Source organism: Stegodyphus dumicola, chromosome 8 (assembly GCF_044657685.1).
Source record: "Stegodyphus dumicola isolate Sdum_Otavi_A_Nest chromosome 8, ASM4465768v1".
NCBI lineage: Eukaryota > Metazoa > Arthropoda > Arachnida > Araneae > Eresidae > Stegodyphus > Stegodyphus dumicola.
Window position 1 is genome coordinate 190,569,792 of NC_140775.1, and position 17,143 is coordinate 190,586,934.

The 17,143-nt window shown below is 30.6% G+C and overlaps 1 protein-coding gene across 1 annotated transcript in view; it reads right to left on the reverse strand.

The window, feature by feature from the left end:
• The window catches only part of LOC118184813 (phosphoribosyl pyrophosphate synthetase), a 42,039-nt gene that overhangs the window by 13,260 nt on the left and 11,636 nt on the right, over window positions 1-17,143 (reverse strand). The window contains exons 3-6 of the mRNA XM_035354539.2: window positions 11,758-11,856; window positions 11,507-11,631; window positions 11,175-11,348; window positions 7,510-7,669 (exon numbers count right to left, since the gene is read on the reverse strand). Of these exons, the coding sequence (XP_035210430.1) occupies window positions 7,510-7,669; window positions 11,175-11,348; window positions 11,507-11,631; window positions 11,758-11,856 (558 nt within the window). The remainder of the gene's footprint in view (window positions 1-7,509; window positions 7,670-11,174; window positions 11,349-11,506; window positions 11,632-11,757; window positions 11,857-17,143) is intronic.

Sequence of the window (17,143 nt, forward strand, 5' to 3'; positions counted from 1 at the left end):
GTTTTAAATATAATATTGCTTTCAGACGTCCAAAATCACTTTTTTTTTTGGTTCATATAACAAAGTATTATGCCAAGTTTACATACTTGCCAACCTATGACACTCAAAAATCAGGAGACTTTTAAGAAATCAGGAGATTTTTCACAATGTTAAAAAGACTTTTTAAATGATAAAAATATAGTTTTTAATAACGAATTAACTTTAAATAGTTACTAATTCTTAAATGCAAGCAACACAAAAATACCTTACACATAAAAAACATTTTTATTACTTGCATCGTTTAAGGAAAAAAAAAAAAGACACTTTAATCAGTTTTTGTTCAAATGTTATGAACAGTGGCAGATTTTGCTTTTGTTAAGAAAGAAACTTCATAATTTTGTTCATAGCAATTGCCACGTAGGCCTGCTTTCGCTAATAAAAGTTTTTCTAATGCGTCATCACTAATATTAGTTATGCAGCTGTTGGAACTGTTTAAATTTTTCCTTCCTTTTAGAACTCCTTTCAAGATAATAATAAATATCAACAATGTGTTTATCCACATTTATTGGTAAAGAAGCTGCCCCTTTTTCAGTTGCTAAATTTAAGAAGTGACAGGTGCACCTCATAATCTGAAAACCTGAATTTTCCTTTCTTAAGATGCCTCCGACAACAGTTTTCAAGCCTATTATTACTGGTGCATTATCGGCACCAAGTGCTAAGCAAATTATCTAGAGGGACTGCATTTTCTTTTAAAGTTTTAATAATTAGCTATGCTATATTAAAGCCTGTTGAATGTCCTTCTAAAGTGCAGACAGAAAGTAAACTTCACTTAATATCTGAAGACTCTGGAAACAACAAACTCTGGACTCTGGAGACAAAAGAAACAACAACTGGATACAGTTTTGAATCGGTATTATTGATTCCATTCGTGAAGAGGCAGGACAGAGCTGTTTTAATGCAATCAATAACTAAAGATTTATTTTTCAAACCCATTTCTTTAACAATTGCACCTGTTTTGGTCCTTGCACTGGAGTATTTCTTAGTAATTTCACTATTGGGAAGCATTTTTCTAAATAAAGCTGCAGCGTGATCCGATCCATTCAGTGGCAGGTTGTGCTCCAGTAAAAAGGCAGAGAACAGACATTCTGCAATAATAACTTTTCGATCCTTTGTTTCCGAAGGAAAAAAAATTTTTTTTTTTTTTCAAAACAACTCATGTTGTCTTTGTGTTTTTGTGTACGCACATATTTGAGAATATCCACCCTTCCACCATGCGAAATCGAAAAATCGCAATGACAGACGGTACACATCGCAAATTTATTACATTTCCTTGAGGAAATAACGGAAGGAAAGTCAACTGTGTACAATTTTTGAAACATACACGAGTATTTAACCTTTCTCACAGACATAACAAAAGATGATAATTTCTAAAACTATTTCCCGAAGGCACGTGTACTCACACAACTCAGGACAAGATGAACGAAATAACTAAAGAACATACATCTAACAGCTTTGAGCTTGCTTTGTGCTCATTGGCCGATATATGCCAGATGACACGCAGTGGAGCTCGATGCCCATTGGAGAACTAGAGAACGACATTTCTGGATACGTATGCTCTCACTCACAAAGCAGAAATTCTCATCTGATTCGCAAGGTTTTGTTTTAAATATAATATTGCTTTCAGACGTCCAAAATCACTTTTTTTTTTGGTTCATATAACAAAGTATTATGCCAAGTTTACATACTTGCCAACCTATGACACTCAAAAATCAGGAGACTTTTAAGAAATCAGGAGATTTTTCACAATGTTAAAAAGACTTTTTAAATGATAAAAATATAGTTTTTAATAACGAATTAACTTTAAATAGTTACTAATTCTTAAATGCAAGCAACACAAAAATACCTTACACATAAAAAACATTTTTATTACTTGCATCATTTAAGGAAAAAAAAAAAAGACACTTTAATCAGTTTTCGTTCAAATGTTATGAACAGTGGCAGATTTTGCTTTTGTTAAGAAAGAAACTTCATAATTTTGTTCATAGCAATTGCCACGTAGGCCTGCTTTCGCTAATAAAAGTTTTTCTAATGCGTCATCACTAATATTAGTTATGCAGCTGTTGGAACTGTTTAAATTTTTCCTTCCTTTTAGAACTCCTTTCAAGATAATAATAAATATCAACAATGTGTTTATCCACATTTATTGGTAAAGAAGCTGCCCCTTTTTCAGTTGCTAAATTTAAGAAGTGACAGGTGCACCTCATAATCTGAAAACCTGAATTTTCCTTTCTTAAGATGCCTCCGACAACAGTTTTCAAGCCTATTATTACTGGTGCATTATCGGCACCAAGTGCTAAGCAAATTATCTAGAGGGACTGCATTTTCTTTTAAAGTTTTAATAATTAGCTATGCTATATTAAAGCCTGTTGAATGTCCTTCTAAAGTGCAGACAGAAAGTAAACTTCACTTAATATCTGAAGACTCTGGAAACAACAAACTCTGGACTCTGGAGACAAAAGAAACAACAACTGGATACAGTTTTGAATCGGTATTATTGATTCCATTCGTGAAGAGGCAGGACATGCTGTTTTAATGCAATCAATAACTAAAGATTTATTTTTCAAACCCATTTCTTTAACAATTGCACCTGTTTTGGTCCTTGCACTGGAGTATTTCTTAGTAATTTCACTATTGGGAAGCATTTTTCTAAATAAAGCTGCAGCGTGATCCGATCCATTCAGTGGCAGGTTGTGCTCCAGTAAAAAGGCAGAGAACAGACATTCTGCAATAATAACTTTTCGATCCTTTGTTTCCGAAGGAAAAAAAATTTTTTTTTTTTTTCAAAACAACTCATGTTGTCTTTGTGTTTTTGTGTACGCACATATTTGAGAATATCCACCCTTCCACCATGCGAAATCGAAAAATCGCAATGACAGACGGTACACATCGCAAATTTATTACATTTCCTTGAGGAAATAACGGAAGGAAAGTCAACTGTGTACAATTTTTGAAACATACACGAGTATTTAACCTTTCTCACAGACATAACAAAAGATGATAATTTCTAAAACTATTTCCCGAAGGCACGTGTACTCACACAACTCAGGACAAGATGAACGAAATAACTAAAGAACATACATCTAACAGCTTTGAGCTTGCTTTGTGCTCATTGGCCGATATATGCCAGATGACACGCAGTGGAGCTCGATGCCCATTGGAGAACTAGAGAACGACATTTCTGGATACGTATGCTCTCACTCACAAAGCAGAAATTCTCATCTGATTCGCAAGGTTTTGTTTTAAATATAATATTGCTTTCAGACGTCCAAAATCACTTTTTTTTTTGGTTCATATAACAAAGTATTATGCCAAGTTTACATACTTGCCAACCTATGACACTCAAAAATCAGGAGACTTTTAAGAAATCAGGAGATTTTTCACAATGTTAAAAAGACTTTTTAAATGATAAAAATATAGTTTTTAATAACGAATTAACTTTAAATAGTTACTAATTCTTAAATGCAAGCAACACAAAAATACCTTACACATAAAAAACATTTTTATTACTTGCATCGTTTAAGGAAAAAAAAAAAAGACACTTTAATCAGTTTTTGTTCAAATGTTATGAACAGTGGCAGATTTTGCTTTTGTTAAGAAAGAAACTTCATAATTTTGTTCATAGCAATTGCCACGTAGGCCTGCTTTCGCTAATAAAAGTTTTTCTAATGCGTCATCACTAATATTAGTTATGCAGCTGTTGGAACTGTTTAAATTTTTCCTTCCTTTTAGAACTCCTTTCAAGATAATAATAAATATCAACAATGTGTTTATCCACATTTATTGGTAAAGAAGCTGCCCCTTTTTCAGTTGCTAAATTTAAGAAGTGACAGGTGCACCTCATAATCTGAAAACCTGAATTTTCCTTTCTTAAGATGCCTCCGACAACAGTTTTCAAGCCTATTATTACTGGTGCATTATCGGCACCAAGTGCTAAGCAAATTATCTAGAGGGACTGCATTTTCTTTTAAAGTTTTAATAATTAGCTATGCTATATTAAAGCCTGTTGAATGTCCTTCTAAAGTGCAGACAGAAAGTAAACTTCACTTAATATCTGAAGACTCTGGAAACAACAAACTCTGGACTCTGGAGACAAAAGAAACAACAACTGGATACAGTTTTGAATCGGTATTATTGATTCCATTCGTGAAGAGGCAGGACAGAGCTGTTTTAATGCAATCAATAACTAAAGATTTATTTTTCAAACCCATTTCTTTAACAATTGCACCTGTTTTGGTCCTTGCACTGGAGTATTTCTTAGTAATTTCACTATTGGGAAGCATTTTTCTAAATAAAGCTGCAGCGTGATCCGATCCATTCAGTGGCAGGTTGTGCTCCAGTAAAAAGGCAGAGAACAGACATTCTGCAATAATAACTTTTCGATCCTTTGTTTCCGAAGGAAAAAAAATTTTTTTTTTTTTTTCAAAACAACTCATGTTGTCTTTGTGTTTTTGTGTACGCACATATTTGAGAATATCCACCCTTCCACCATGCGAAATCGAAAAATCGCAATGACAGACGGTACACATCGCAAATTTATTACATTTCCTTGAGGAAATAACGGAAGGAAAGTCAACTGTGTACAATTTTTGAAACATACACGAGTATTTAACCTTTCTCACAGACATAACAAAAGATGATAATTTCTAAAACTATTTCCCGAAGGCACGTGTACTCACACAACTCAGGACAAGATGAACGAAATAACTAAAGAACATACATCTAACAGCTTTGAGCTTGCTTTGTGCTCATTGGCCGATATATGCCAGATGACACGCAGTGGAGCTCGATGCCCATTGGAGAACTAGAGAACGACATTTCTGGATACGTATGCTCTCACTCACAAAGCAGAAATTCTCATCTGATTCGCAAGGTTTTGTTTTAAATATAATATTGCTTTCAGACGTCCAAAATCACTTTTTTTTTTGGTTCATATAACAAAGTATTATGCCAAGTTCCATAAAAATCGTGAGAAATTTTAAGAATAAGAAAAAGTCGGGAGAAATATACTGTAAATCGGGTTGGCTGAAAACCGGGAGTCTCCCGCCTAAATCGGGAGAGTTGGCAACTCTGAAATTATAATGATTCATTGGATAAAGAATCATGTATATAGTTTCAAAATTTATAAACAACAAAGAAAAATAAGCAAGCAGGTTGATGACATCTGAATCAAACAGAATTACTTTTTAAAACTGAAATTAAAATGTAAAATTTATAATTAGTCATATCAATACAAAGGTATGTTGCAAATTATCAGGGAAGTATCAATGTAATTTTTGTGCTCAGTTGGTTCTTGTTAAAATATCATTTCAAAGAATTCATGATGAATGTAGCTGATCATTTTCGTTTTGAATTAAATGGGAGTTTGGGCTGTTATATTACAACAAGGCACTGTTATTAGACTGCTGATTTTAACAGAAAACTGATTGTGTTTGTTGAAGAAATATAAAATCTTACTGCACAACAATTATGATTAAGATGATGAAAATAATATCAGATGGCAGGTAAGCTTTCATTTTTATGAGCAGTTATGTAATTACAAGTACAATAAAGTATTCATTTATATAAATTTGCAGCTATGTATTGGAAAGCCATTTGTAAAATGCTATCTCAATTTTACTTGTATATTCTTATTTATATTTTTATAATATACATCTAAGTAAATACTGCTGCATGATGCTTCATTTATAGAATAATACTTTTGTAAATGATATACCTATATACATATGTACATATAATAATAATAAATGCTACCTGTTCACTTACAAAGTTTCACTTGAATTGACTAATTCGATTTACATCAAATTCAAATTGCATAAAAGTTTATGGATCACGTTATTTAACATAATTTGGGATGTTACTGTAGCTTTTTGTCATCATGTAGGAAATTTCTTCATTTTTAGAATGATTATTATGATTTTCTTCTAACAATTTAAAAATGCTTTGGGCTTTTTATATTAATGCATAATTATCAACAGAAGACATTTATAATTTCTCATTCTTCTGTAGGTATATCATGAACTGACAGCTTTCAGAGTGACGGAACTTGAGCCCAGTTAGAAACTGTCATGATGAAAAAAAAACTTATGCATGCTTCATGGACAACTTAAATAATCCTTTATTTTACCATTGTAGTTTTTACCAGTGCTCTCTTTACCAAATGTTTATGGCAAAACAATTTAAAATTATTGATAACATCCACATGTAATCGCTGAAATTCACTTGCACAGTTAGGGCCTACAATAGCCAAACATTTGCTTGTTACACATTAATCAGAATGGTCAAACTCATTCATCATGTTACCAGCTCTTCATTAAAAGTGTCTCCCAGAATGCACCACAGTGGGTGATTCATAATACAGCTGCAGGAAAGTAAGAGACAACTACAAATACCAAAGCCCTCTCCAAGATTTCAGTCTGCAGGCAGTTCTGCGACCCACTACTGATCAAAAGCATCACATAACATGTCATATTTTCAATTGTTAACACCCTTGAGTGGCAAGATCACCTTTATCCAGTCATGAGATTATTTTTGTCTTTTGGTATGTATAAGGTTTTAGTTTAAAATTCTTTGCTTTCTTACTTTCTTTAATTATGTACCATCTTAATGAATGGAAGTTTATGAAAACAGAGGCTAAAATAAATAATTATAAAAATTTAGCTATTAAATGCAGTTCCAATACAGGTTTTCATGAGAAGATCCCCATACCTGTGCAAATCAAATCACAGAGTTAAATTTGAATGAGTGGCACAGCTATCCTAAGAACAGCAAGTTTTTTTTTTTTTTTTAATCTAATTTGAACCAGCATAAAAAAAGTACTTTAAAAAAGTTGCTGAATTATCCAGATTTTGTAATTGCTGTTGTACTCTACAGAAAATGATTTTAGGTTTCTAAAGCAGTGCAGTTTATTGTATTTTCCTTTTCCTGTCTTTTAATTCCCATCATTGTAAAAAAAATAATTAAACATCTTTTGCTCAGTTCTACATGATATGTTTTTCATATTCAGTTTCATTCAGCAGCAAATAAATAAATAACTAAGAGAGATTTTCAGTGGAAATTTCTCTTGTGTAATTTTCAATCAGCAATGCCAGATAAGAAGTTATCTTCAAGGACTGGTATTATTCTGTCTTTACTGTTTAATCAAGGTCGCCAGTTTCTTTGAAGTACTGAAACTTCAAAAATATTTTTCTCTATAATGCACAGCAATATTTACAAGAATACGAAGTAAATTTCTTTATGAGAAAAATAAAGAGGGCAGATGTTATTAGTTAAAGATTCATGTAACATAAAAAATTATAATCCCCCCCTCAATGGATAAATTTTCAGACCTTGCTATTATTATGTAAAATAATAAAAAATTGAAAATATGGGATTTCATAACACACATACATATAGATGCAAACATAATTTTATAATTATGTCAATGAATAATATTTTAAATGCATGAATATTTAAATGATCGGTATGACTTACCTGTATTTTAGGGCACTCTTTCATGTGTTGCTCTTGAGGAATTGTGTTCGTTACAACAACTGCTTCAAAGCAAGCATTATTTATTCGGGATATTGCAGGACCCGAAAAGATCCCATGGGTAAGTATTGCATAGACTTTGCAGGCACCGGCTTCCATTAATCTAAAAATTTAACACGGGAGACTTGAATTCATATTCTAATTTTTGATATAATTTACACATATTAAATTAAAATCAGGGGAAAAAAATCTGAAAGCTTTCAGATTTTATATTATGCCCAAATGGCAGATTTTATATTTTCATTTCAGATTTTATATTACGCCTTTTTTTAACATTTTGTTTGTAACCTTTATTTATTAAATATCATGTTCTTCATAATTAAATCATAAAATCCAATTCAATAGCAATATAAGAAAATATTTAAAAGAGCGTATCTTTAGAATTTCCAATACACAGTCTCATTCCCCCCCCCATACAGTGATGCCATTGCTCACTTTGAAACCATTGAGTTTCTTAATCGAAAACTTATAAATGCTTTACAACATATAAAATAGATAATAAAACATATTCCAAATTTGGGCTTCTAGATGCCCATATTCGGCTGGAGATGTATGTTATTCAAAATTTGATGGCTCTATGAGATTGTTTTATCACAATGTGAGAAACATACGTACATTTATGCAGATTCTTATTTAATTTCTTTAAATATAATACAGAGCTCTAATATTTGGTGGCCAACAATTTAAAAAGTGATTCTCCATTTATAGTGAATCAATGCAAAATGCCAAAATGAAACTGATAACCCTTCTGGTAAAACTGCCCCTTTGAGCTAAAAATCTGAACTTAGTCCATTTACTTCAAGTTGGCACCTCTCTTTATGATCATTATGATTAAAATTGAGGAAAGGTTATATACAAATAAAGTAAATGACCCTCACATTCAAAATAAAATAAAATAAATATAAAAAAAGGGCATTAAAAAGCAAGAATTTATATATCATAGTTATCTAGAACAGTGGTCTCAAACTAACAGCCCATGGGCCGCATCAGCCCCTGAAGACATTTCATCTATAGAAAATTACGACTTTGTTACAAAGCTTTTGTGATTTTTAATTATTATTAATTTGTTACAAGGCCAACTTTACACTATTTTCATTGCAATAAAAAATTAGCATTAAAAATGCATTGGAAAATGAAGCTAATTTACACTGTGATATAAATCTTATTTAAGGATGCGAAGATACATACTTTATTAACTTTTATTCATATCTGACAAAAAATAAGTTCAGTTATGAACTTTTGCACTAAGAATAATAACTCTGTTGGAGAATACATTTATAGGTGAACAGATTTTTTTCACAGTTAAAAATTAAGCTGTAGTAAGAAATAAAAGAATACACAAACATACGTGTGTTTCTTTACTTATGCACAAACATACATATGTTTCTTTACTTATGCACAAACATATGTATTTTTATTTATGCGACAAAGAACAATTTAATAAATAAGGAAAACAGACTAACTTGTCATTTATAATTCTTAAGTTTTATTCCACTTGGAAAATTTTCTCTATGAACTTTAAAATGTTTTCATAATTTCTTTCAGTTTAAAGTAAGTGATTTAATAATTAATTAAACATATTAGAATTCTTTTTAAACAAACGTCAGTCTGCAAATGCAATAAAATAGTTACCAATATATTTGTATTACAAAGTGTAACCAACAAAGATGTCTTGCAGGTGCCAAACTTAAATTTTAGAGGGAAAATATATATAAATCTAAATTTCCTTCCTTTGTGATATTATTATTTATGTAGGTTTTGAAAGATACTTAGTAAACAAAGTTTAATATGCATTTAAAATATTTTTTTTTTTTACTTTGTTAATAAAAATTTCTTAATTTTGTAAAAAAGAAAATTCTGGCCTACCAACTGCTTTCAGATCCTGCATATAGCCCACTGGCAATTTGAGTTTGCGATAGCTTATCTATAGCAATAAAAAAGTTTTATGTGTGGTGCACAATGTAGCAATAAAAATGTCCAGTGCTGGCATACAGATTCTTCAAGTAAGAATCTGTTTGCACTTTGAAGCCATTTAAATTTTTTTTTTAAATTGAATGTTGAAACAATGTTTTGCACATAGTCTTGTTTAATAGTTGAATTAAATAGAATATAATTCATAAGCTGGGAAATAATTTCTCAAATGAAATTTACTGTGGATCTTCAATACAATGTCCCAACTTTTTCCAAACTTAGTTGAGTTTTTCAATTACCATATATTCAGTATTTTTTAATTTCAACACTGGACCAGAATCTTAAATATTTTACACACCACATTACCATATCTCTGATTTTATAAAATATAATGATTTCCAGTCTCTAATGCAATTTATAAATTTTGGTGATTTTTGTTCAAATTGATCAATATTTTTTAACTCAAACTGATCAATATTTTCATATCTGCACACTTTGAAATCTGAAGTTTATCATATTTTGAATATACAAAACTAACTCCTCATCTTTTTTTAAAACAAGAACAATAAAAAATAGCAACGTCTTCCCCCCCCATTATTAATTTTTTCTCCTTTATATGGATTTTTGCAATACTTTATCTGTCTTTCAAGAATAGTTTTCTTTTTCATGAAAAGAGCTCATATACTGCTAGTTACAATAAAAGATAGATAACATATTATAGAAGACTGTAACATTTTGTTGCAGCATTTAAGAAAATAATTGATGAACTTCTTAATAAAATATAGATTTTATTGCAGATAGATAATTTAAAATACAGTTCATTATACAGCATCACACTCCAGCTCAATACTACAATTCTATTTTTTAAAAACTTCTCACACACCTATAAAATTGTAAACTTTCTGAAAAACTTTTTCAAACATTACAAGATGTAGGAAGAAACTCCGTATTTGTAAGATTTATATTTGCATTATCATATTCAAAGTCAGTTTTTTTTTAAATTATACAACATTTGAAAAGCAGCTGCTTTTTTAGTTGTGTCAGAAGTTATTTAATGCGATCACTTTTAGCTGATCTATCATGATTATCTGTATATTGCTTACATAGTCATAATGGTCTTTTCAGATCTTACTCAAAAATCAACGGCTCACAAATCATTACTACATATTTTAAAAGCAATTCCATTTTTTCGGTTGAAAATTAAAAGGCTTTATCATCTTACTGCTGAAGTGTTTAATCACTAACTTTGCACACTTTTCCTACAAGTCCATTCCTCAAAATTGCAATTTCCATTTGGCCAATTTTCACTGCTTTTGTGGACAAAGGCCTTACAAAACCTGACTTATCTACAACATTTTTTCATGCAATAAAAAACTGTAGATTTCATACGACATGACTTTCTGTATAATCTATGTGCCAATTTTATATTCTATTTTCAACTTGAGTTTTTTAAAATTATTATAAAAAGAAAGCTGTTATCTAGAATTCTGTAATTGCACTGATTGAAAATCCAAGCTATATACATCATCTTATGCAATGTTCTCATAATTTTTAATATTAAATTTCCCAACAATAATTTTCTGCGATATTTATACAAAGATATTCTGAAAAGTAGATGAAGATGAACAAACAAAAACGAAAAACCACAAGATTAGATGGCATTGCATGTGAAAATATGTATTAATCAATCAACTTACTTTTCAGCAGCATGGCAAATCGTGCCACAAGTATCTGCCATGTCATCTACTAAAATAGCAACTCGATCCTTTACGTCACCAACCAATACCATTGATGCAACTTCATTGGCTTTCTTCCGTTCTTTGTGAATTAAAGCAAACTCTACATTTAAACGATCAGCGATTGAAGTCACTCTGAAATCAGATAATATTATAGATTTTTTACATAAGCAAGAAGCATATTTTGAGATAAAATTACTCACACAGAGATTTTTGATATTCATTGCTGTAAATTACAAATACATTAAAAAAGTTCTTTAAAATGAAATATAATGCAGCTTGGTAATGTTTACCTTTTTGCACCTCCTGCATCAGGAGAAACTATGCAGCTATTACGCCACTCTACGATGTTTTCTCGGATCCACTTTAAAACAGCTGGTTCTGCATATAGATTATCTACAGGAATATCAAAAAATCCCTAAAAGAATTAAAATACGTTAAATGATAAACTGGCTGTTTAAAAAAAAGTTAGATTTAAATAATTAATATTTTATAATTTATTAACAGAAAATACACATTTATATGAAGAAAAAAATTCACTTACCTGTATCTGTGATGCGTGCAAATCCATGGTAATTATGTGATCTGCTCCAGATACAGAGAGCATATTGGCAACAAGTTTAGCAGAAATAGGAGCACGGCTCTAAAATACAAGATTTTTGTTAATAATAAAGTATTTACATTATATTTGTGTATGTATGTATTATAAGTTTTTATTTTTTTCTCCCATTAATATATTTTTTCAAACTTTAAATACCTTTTCAGAAAAAATTTCCTCCAGCTTTAACTACCAATTAACATGATGCAACAATAATGCCTCCCAAAATTTTTTCCTCGGATGGGATAATCTTTTTAACATTTTTTAAAAATTTTTTTTATTGTAAATGTAATTGTATTGTGTAAATGTAATAAAACTAAACAACCAAACACGATAAAGTACCAAACAGATAAAATTTTGCAAAATTGCAATACTCATTAATAGTGCAAAAATGCAGCAACTACAAATTTATTAAACATAAGGTGTCAAAATTCCTCAAATACCTATCTTGGGTGCTGAGACCACAACACTGATTTTCCATAAATATTTTTTTTTTTTAAAATTTGAAATCCTTTTACTTGTATTTTATTAAATACATTAAGAGGAAAATAAGAAGTGAAAAAAAGAACATTGCACATATCCAAAATCAATGTACTAAATGCAGTTTGATTTACATAGTTAGAAATAAGTTTTCTATGGAGTGTGATTAACAGTTTGAGCTTTATCTAGGCCAGGGGTTCTCAACATTGTTTTGTCCCATGCATACCTTTCATCACTGCTCGACAATCATCCCCCCTTCTTTCCGAAACTCGGAAAAAATACATATGTTTATTTAAATTAAGACATGTTTATAGATTAAATAAGAGTTAATCTATCTTTGTTTATAGATTAATAAGACATGTTTCTAGATTAATAAATTTAACATGTTTTATAAATTAAATAAGAAAAAATATAGAACATGCTAATAAATACCAAAACTTGAATAAAAATAGATTTTTATATTCATAAACTAAAACTAAATACTAGATGCCCATCGAGATAGTGGTTGGTGGTTCTGACTGCCACACAGAAGCACCTGAGTTCGAATCCCGAAGAAGGCATGGATATTTGTAAATTATGGTGTCTGTGCAGCATGGAGGCATTCTAAATCTGCAGCAAGCCAAAAGTCTTCTAGAAGGTTGATGGTAGGGAGAGAATAGTGCGAGATCCTCGGACCCATGCCCCCCCCCAAATGTTCTCAAAACTGGAAGTGGAACTGAGCTAAAGTCGGGCTGTCACCCTGTATAGTGCCAAGGTTATTTAGCAACAATGCATATGACTCCTTGCCACGATGAATGTCATGGGTTTGTGCTGACCTATGTTAGATAAGTGAGATTGGTAAGAAAAACACAAAACTAAATAATTACAAGTAAATAAAAGGCTGATTTCATTCCACCCTGAAACTATAAATTTTCCCATAAGGGGGGGTTTCCCTCCTGGTTAAGAACCCCTGTTCTAAACAATACTTCATTTATTTCATTTTCTATGTTTGAACGTATCACTGGAATAAGTAGTCTTATCCTTCCATTATCTCTCTAATTTGGGGATGCGAATCTGCAACATTAGCCACAGATGTTCGGTATACTAATTACTTCACAAACTTCCACCAGAGAAAAGTCTAAAGAGGTCATATCCTGTGAATGCCATATAAAGAAATCTAAATCAATCAAGTTGGCTCTATACCAGTTTTCCTGGAGACACAAACTTTGAGCTTTCCCCTGCCATGTAAATCAACAATGCAACAAACACACTGATTTCCAATATATGTGTTATTACTTTTTATCATTTCTTTCCTGCACACTATACATATATTGTTCATACAAATGTATTTTAGCATTTGCATTTTATTTTTTGTATAAACAGATATTTGATCAATATATTTTGCATACATATATTAGTGATAGAAACTTCATTAAATTTTTATATATCATAAATTTTCCATGGGTGCTAAGCTACTTTCTCAAGAAAACTTTGCAGTGACAACAAAAATAAATTCTTCAAAATTACAAAATTAAATTTTTGTTAACAAAAGTATTAAATTATTTGAATAAAATACAATACATGTGAATACAATAAATGCAGATGATCTTTGGTAAACAGGAAAAATTAAAATAACTTTCAGTACTTGAAATGATTAGTTGTAATGCATTGCAACAATTGACTATACAGTCAAAAGTCGTTAATTCGGACACCCATAATCTGGAATGATCTATAATCCGGACCTCAAAGCTTCAAACTTTCTGCGCATGCGTCGCCAAGTTATTTGTAAACAGCAGTAGATATCTTAAACTATATTTCATATAGTGTAGAGCAGTATATTTATTTTTTATATAAATTGGGTAAAGTAAAATATCACTAGATATTGTAAGATCTATAAGTACGGCTGAGAATATGCTTGTGCGCATGCACAAAATACATTTACGAGTGCGCGTTTAATGTATAACGGACGGTATAAGCTAAGCTAAAATTATTTAATTATCTATTTCAGTTAATGTTGCAAATTGCGTTGTTCCTTAATCTTCGAATTGGATCCGGCTTATTATTTTTTGCAGACTGTTAGAGCAATTTTATAAAAGTAAGCTTGAACTTTCGATTATGTCAAATAAAATTTCTGATATATATTTATTAATGTGTAAATGATCTACAAAGCGAAAGTATGTTTCGAAGTTCATTAAACAAAAAGTGGAATTGCTACAAAAAAATGGATAAAGGCATATCCTTTGTTTATCTAAACTTTAACATTTGTTTATCTAAACTTTGTTTATCTTTAAAGCTGCGGCTTGGAAGTTAATCTGTCAGCACTATCCTTATCTTCAGGGCAGATGTTTTTATTTTAGTTGGCTTATAATTCCTTATTAAATGTAGTATTTCATCTCGATGTACTCCATCTTTGATATGATTTAAATCAAATTCCTTGTCATTATAATTCGCTTCCAATAGCGAAGAAAGTGACACAGAGGTTATTGAAAATGAAAAAATTTCAATTGACAAATTAGTCGGTATTCTCGACACAGCAATTATAGGACTTGAACAGCAGAACTTTGTAACTGAACAAGAAATTATGTCTGTTTAAAGAATTAAAGAGAATGTATTATCACATAAAAAACGAAGCAACTTAAACAACTTACATTGAAAGAAATGTTTAATACAATAAACAAATAAATATTAAGCTTTTTTTTTGTAAATTTTGATACCCTTTAGATCATAATTGTTCTTTATTTCATAAATTACGGTTTCATATTTTTAATTTTATAATTTCTGCATGCCATCTTACCAGATTTAAACTGATGATCTATAATCCGGGAAAATCGATAATCTGGAATCGCCGAAGTCCCGATGAATCCAGATTAACGACTTTTGACTGTAATATTTTACTAAAAATAAACAATTAATTAATTTATATATAGATAGAAGACAGTATATTCAGGGGTCCTCCGCCACGTAAATCTAAAATGACCAAACATCACTGTTTGTACAGTACAGACCCAGATTTTAAGGCAGTCCCTCAGGACTCATTTTTAATGCACTACTTCAGCATTTCTGAAACTGCAGCCTTCAGACCCGAAATGGTCCTCAAAGCCCACCCTTGCGGTTTTCCTAGATTTCCAAGAAAGACAAAAATAAAATTTAAATATATCGCATATACACTATAGCTGAAAATCTTTAAAGTATGAAAATTACACGTTGTAATGATCTATCACTTAGCAGAGAAAGACCTGATATCAACTTTTGAAAGAAAAATCCTAAGAAAGATCCTTGGACCGGTACAACAAAATGGTATGTGGAGGATTCTTTATAATCATGAACTATATGGAAAAAATTGGAAATATGGTGAAACTGATATTGTGAGAATTGCAAAGGCATCTTGTATCAGATGGCTAAGCCATGTGTTTGCATATGATGATGCATTTCCAACCAAAAAGATAACCTTCTCAAGAATTGACGGAGTGATGTCAAGCAAGATTTAAGGTTAATTGGAATTAACCAACGGAAGACTATAGTGCCGACAGGTGTCAGGTGGAGGAAACTTGGAGAGACAGCCTCCGCATGTAATAGGCTGTGGACCTTATGAAGAAGAAGATATCCCCTTTTCTCCCAGGACAGTCATTTTATGAAATTTATTATGGGTTAAACTAGCCTTACCTTCCCATTCTAGTCTTAAGAGGAATTTAAAGCACAACGATTGTGATGCTTCTCGCCGCACTATGATTAGTATTCGTTTCTCTGCACATCTCTCACCGTTAGGTTCATTGCCAAGGAAAACAGAATAGAGAAAACTCTACAATTATGGCTTAAAAACTAATTTTGTTTCCTTCTTTCTGTTAGAGAAACGGTTTCCATCATCAACTCAAATAAAGTACTTATGTAGATTTGACGCATGCATCGATTTTAAGCTTACTTATATACATCCAAACATAGAAGACTTATGCAAGAAATAACATGTTTGTCCATCTCATTAATTGTGAGTATCAACATTTATTTATTTAATTTTTAGTTAATAAGGTAAAGATTATATAAACTTTAAAAGCCTTGAATTATTAAAAATAAATATGAATTTTTCCTATTAATTTTAATTACTTAATATTGATAAAAAATTAATCAAATATTAATAACTGTATTCTAAAAACTTATATGTAGTATATGTATTTAAGTAGCAACATATGTTAAAAAACTGCTATTGCAAGGAATAAGATAGTCCACAGAATATTCTAATTTATAAAAGTGGTCCCTACTTAAAGAAAGTTTAAGAAACTCTATACTACTTTAGGATATATTCCGATTCTGTAAATATTCCAAAATTGTTTAGACAGTCAACACAAATTTTAAAAGCTGTATTTTACATAATCATGGAGATATTTTTTATGGACCCAAAGCAATCAATTATTTATGTAGAATGATTCCTGAAGAATTTATCCATTTGCAAGACAGATGCATTTAGTACTTGGAAAAATTGGCAATATAATTAAATAATCTTTAGAGTTTTGTATACTTTGATAACTACTACAGAATGAAAAAATGTGCAGGAAAGCTCAATTTTAAAAATGTAAAATGACAAGGATCTAATAATACATTATTCAATGAAATATTATGCAAAAATGTATAGCAGAAGAAAATTTAAACAATAGATACAGTATTGTACAAAATTGGAACTGAGACTAAATGGATAAGAATTTTTGTTTTCGAAGTAATCACATTTCCGTCAAATTTGTAATACTAATGAGTGAACTCTTCTTAACTGAAAACAGATGCAATAACTGAGCATATACTTCAATAATAATATGCAGCAAATTGAAAATATTAATGTTCTAAAATCAAAAATACTTATAAAACAAAATACTGCTGAACTGTTGAA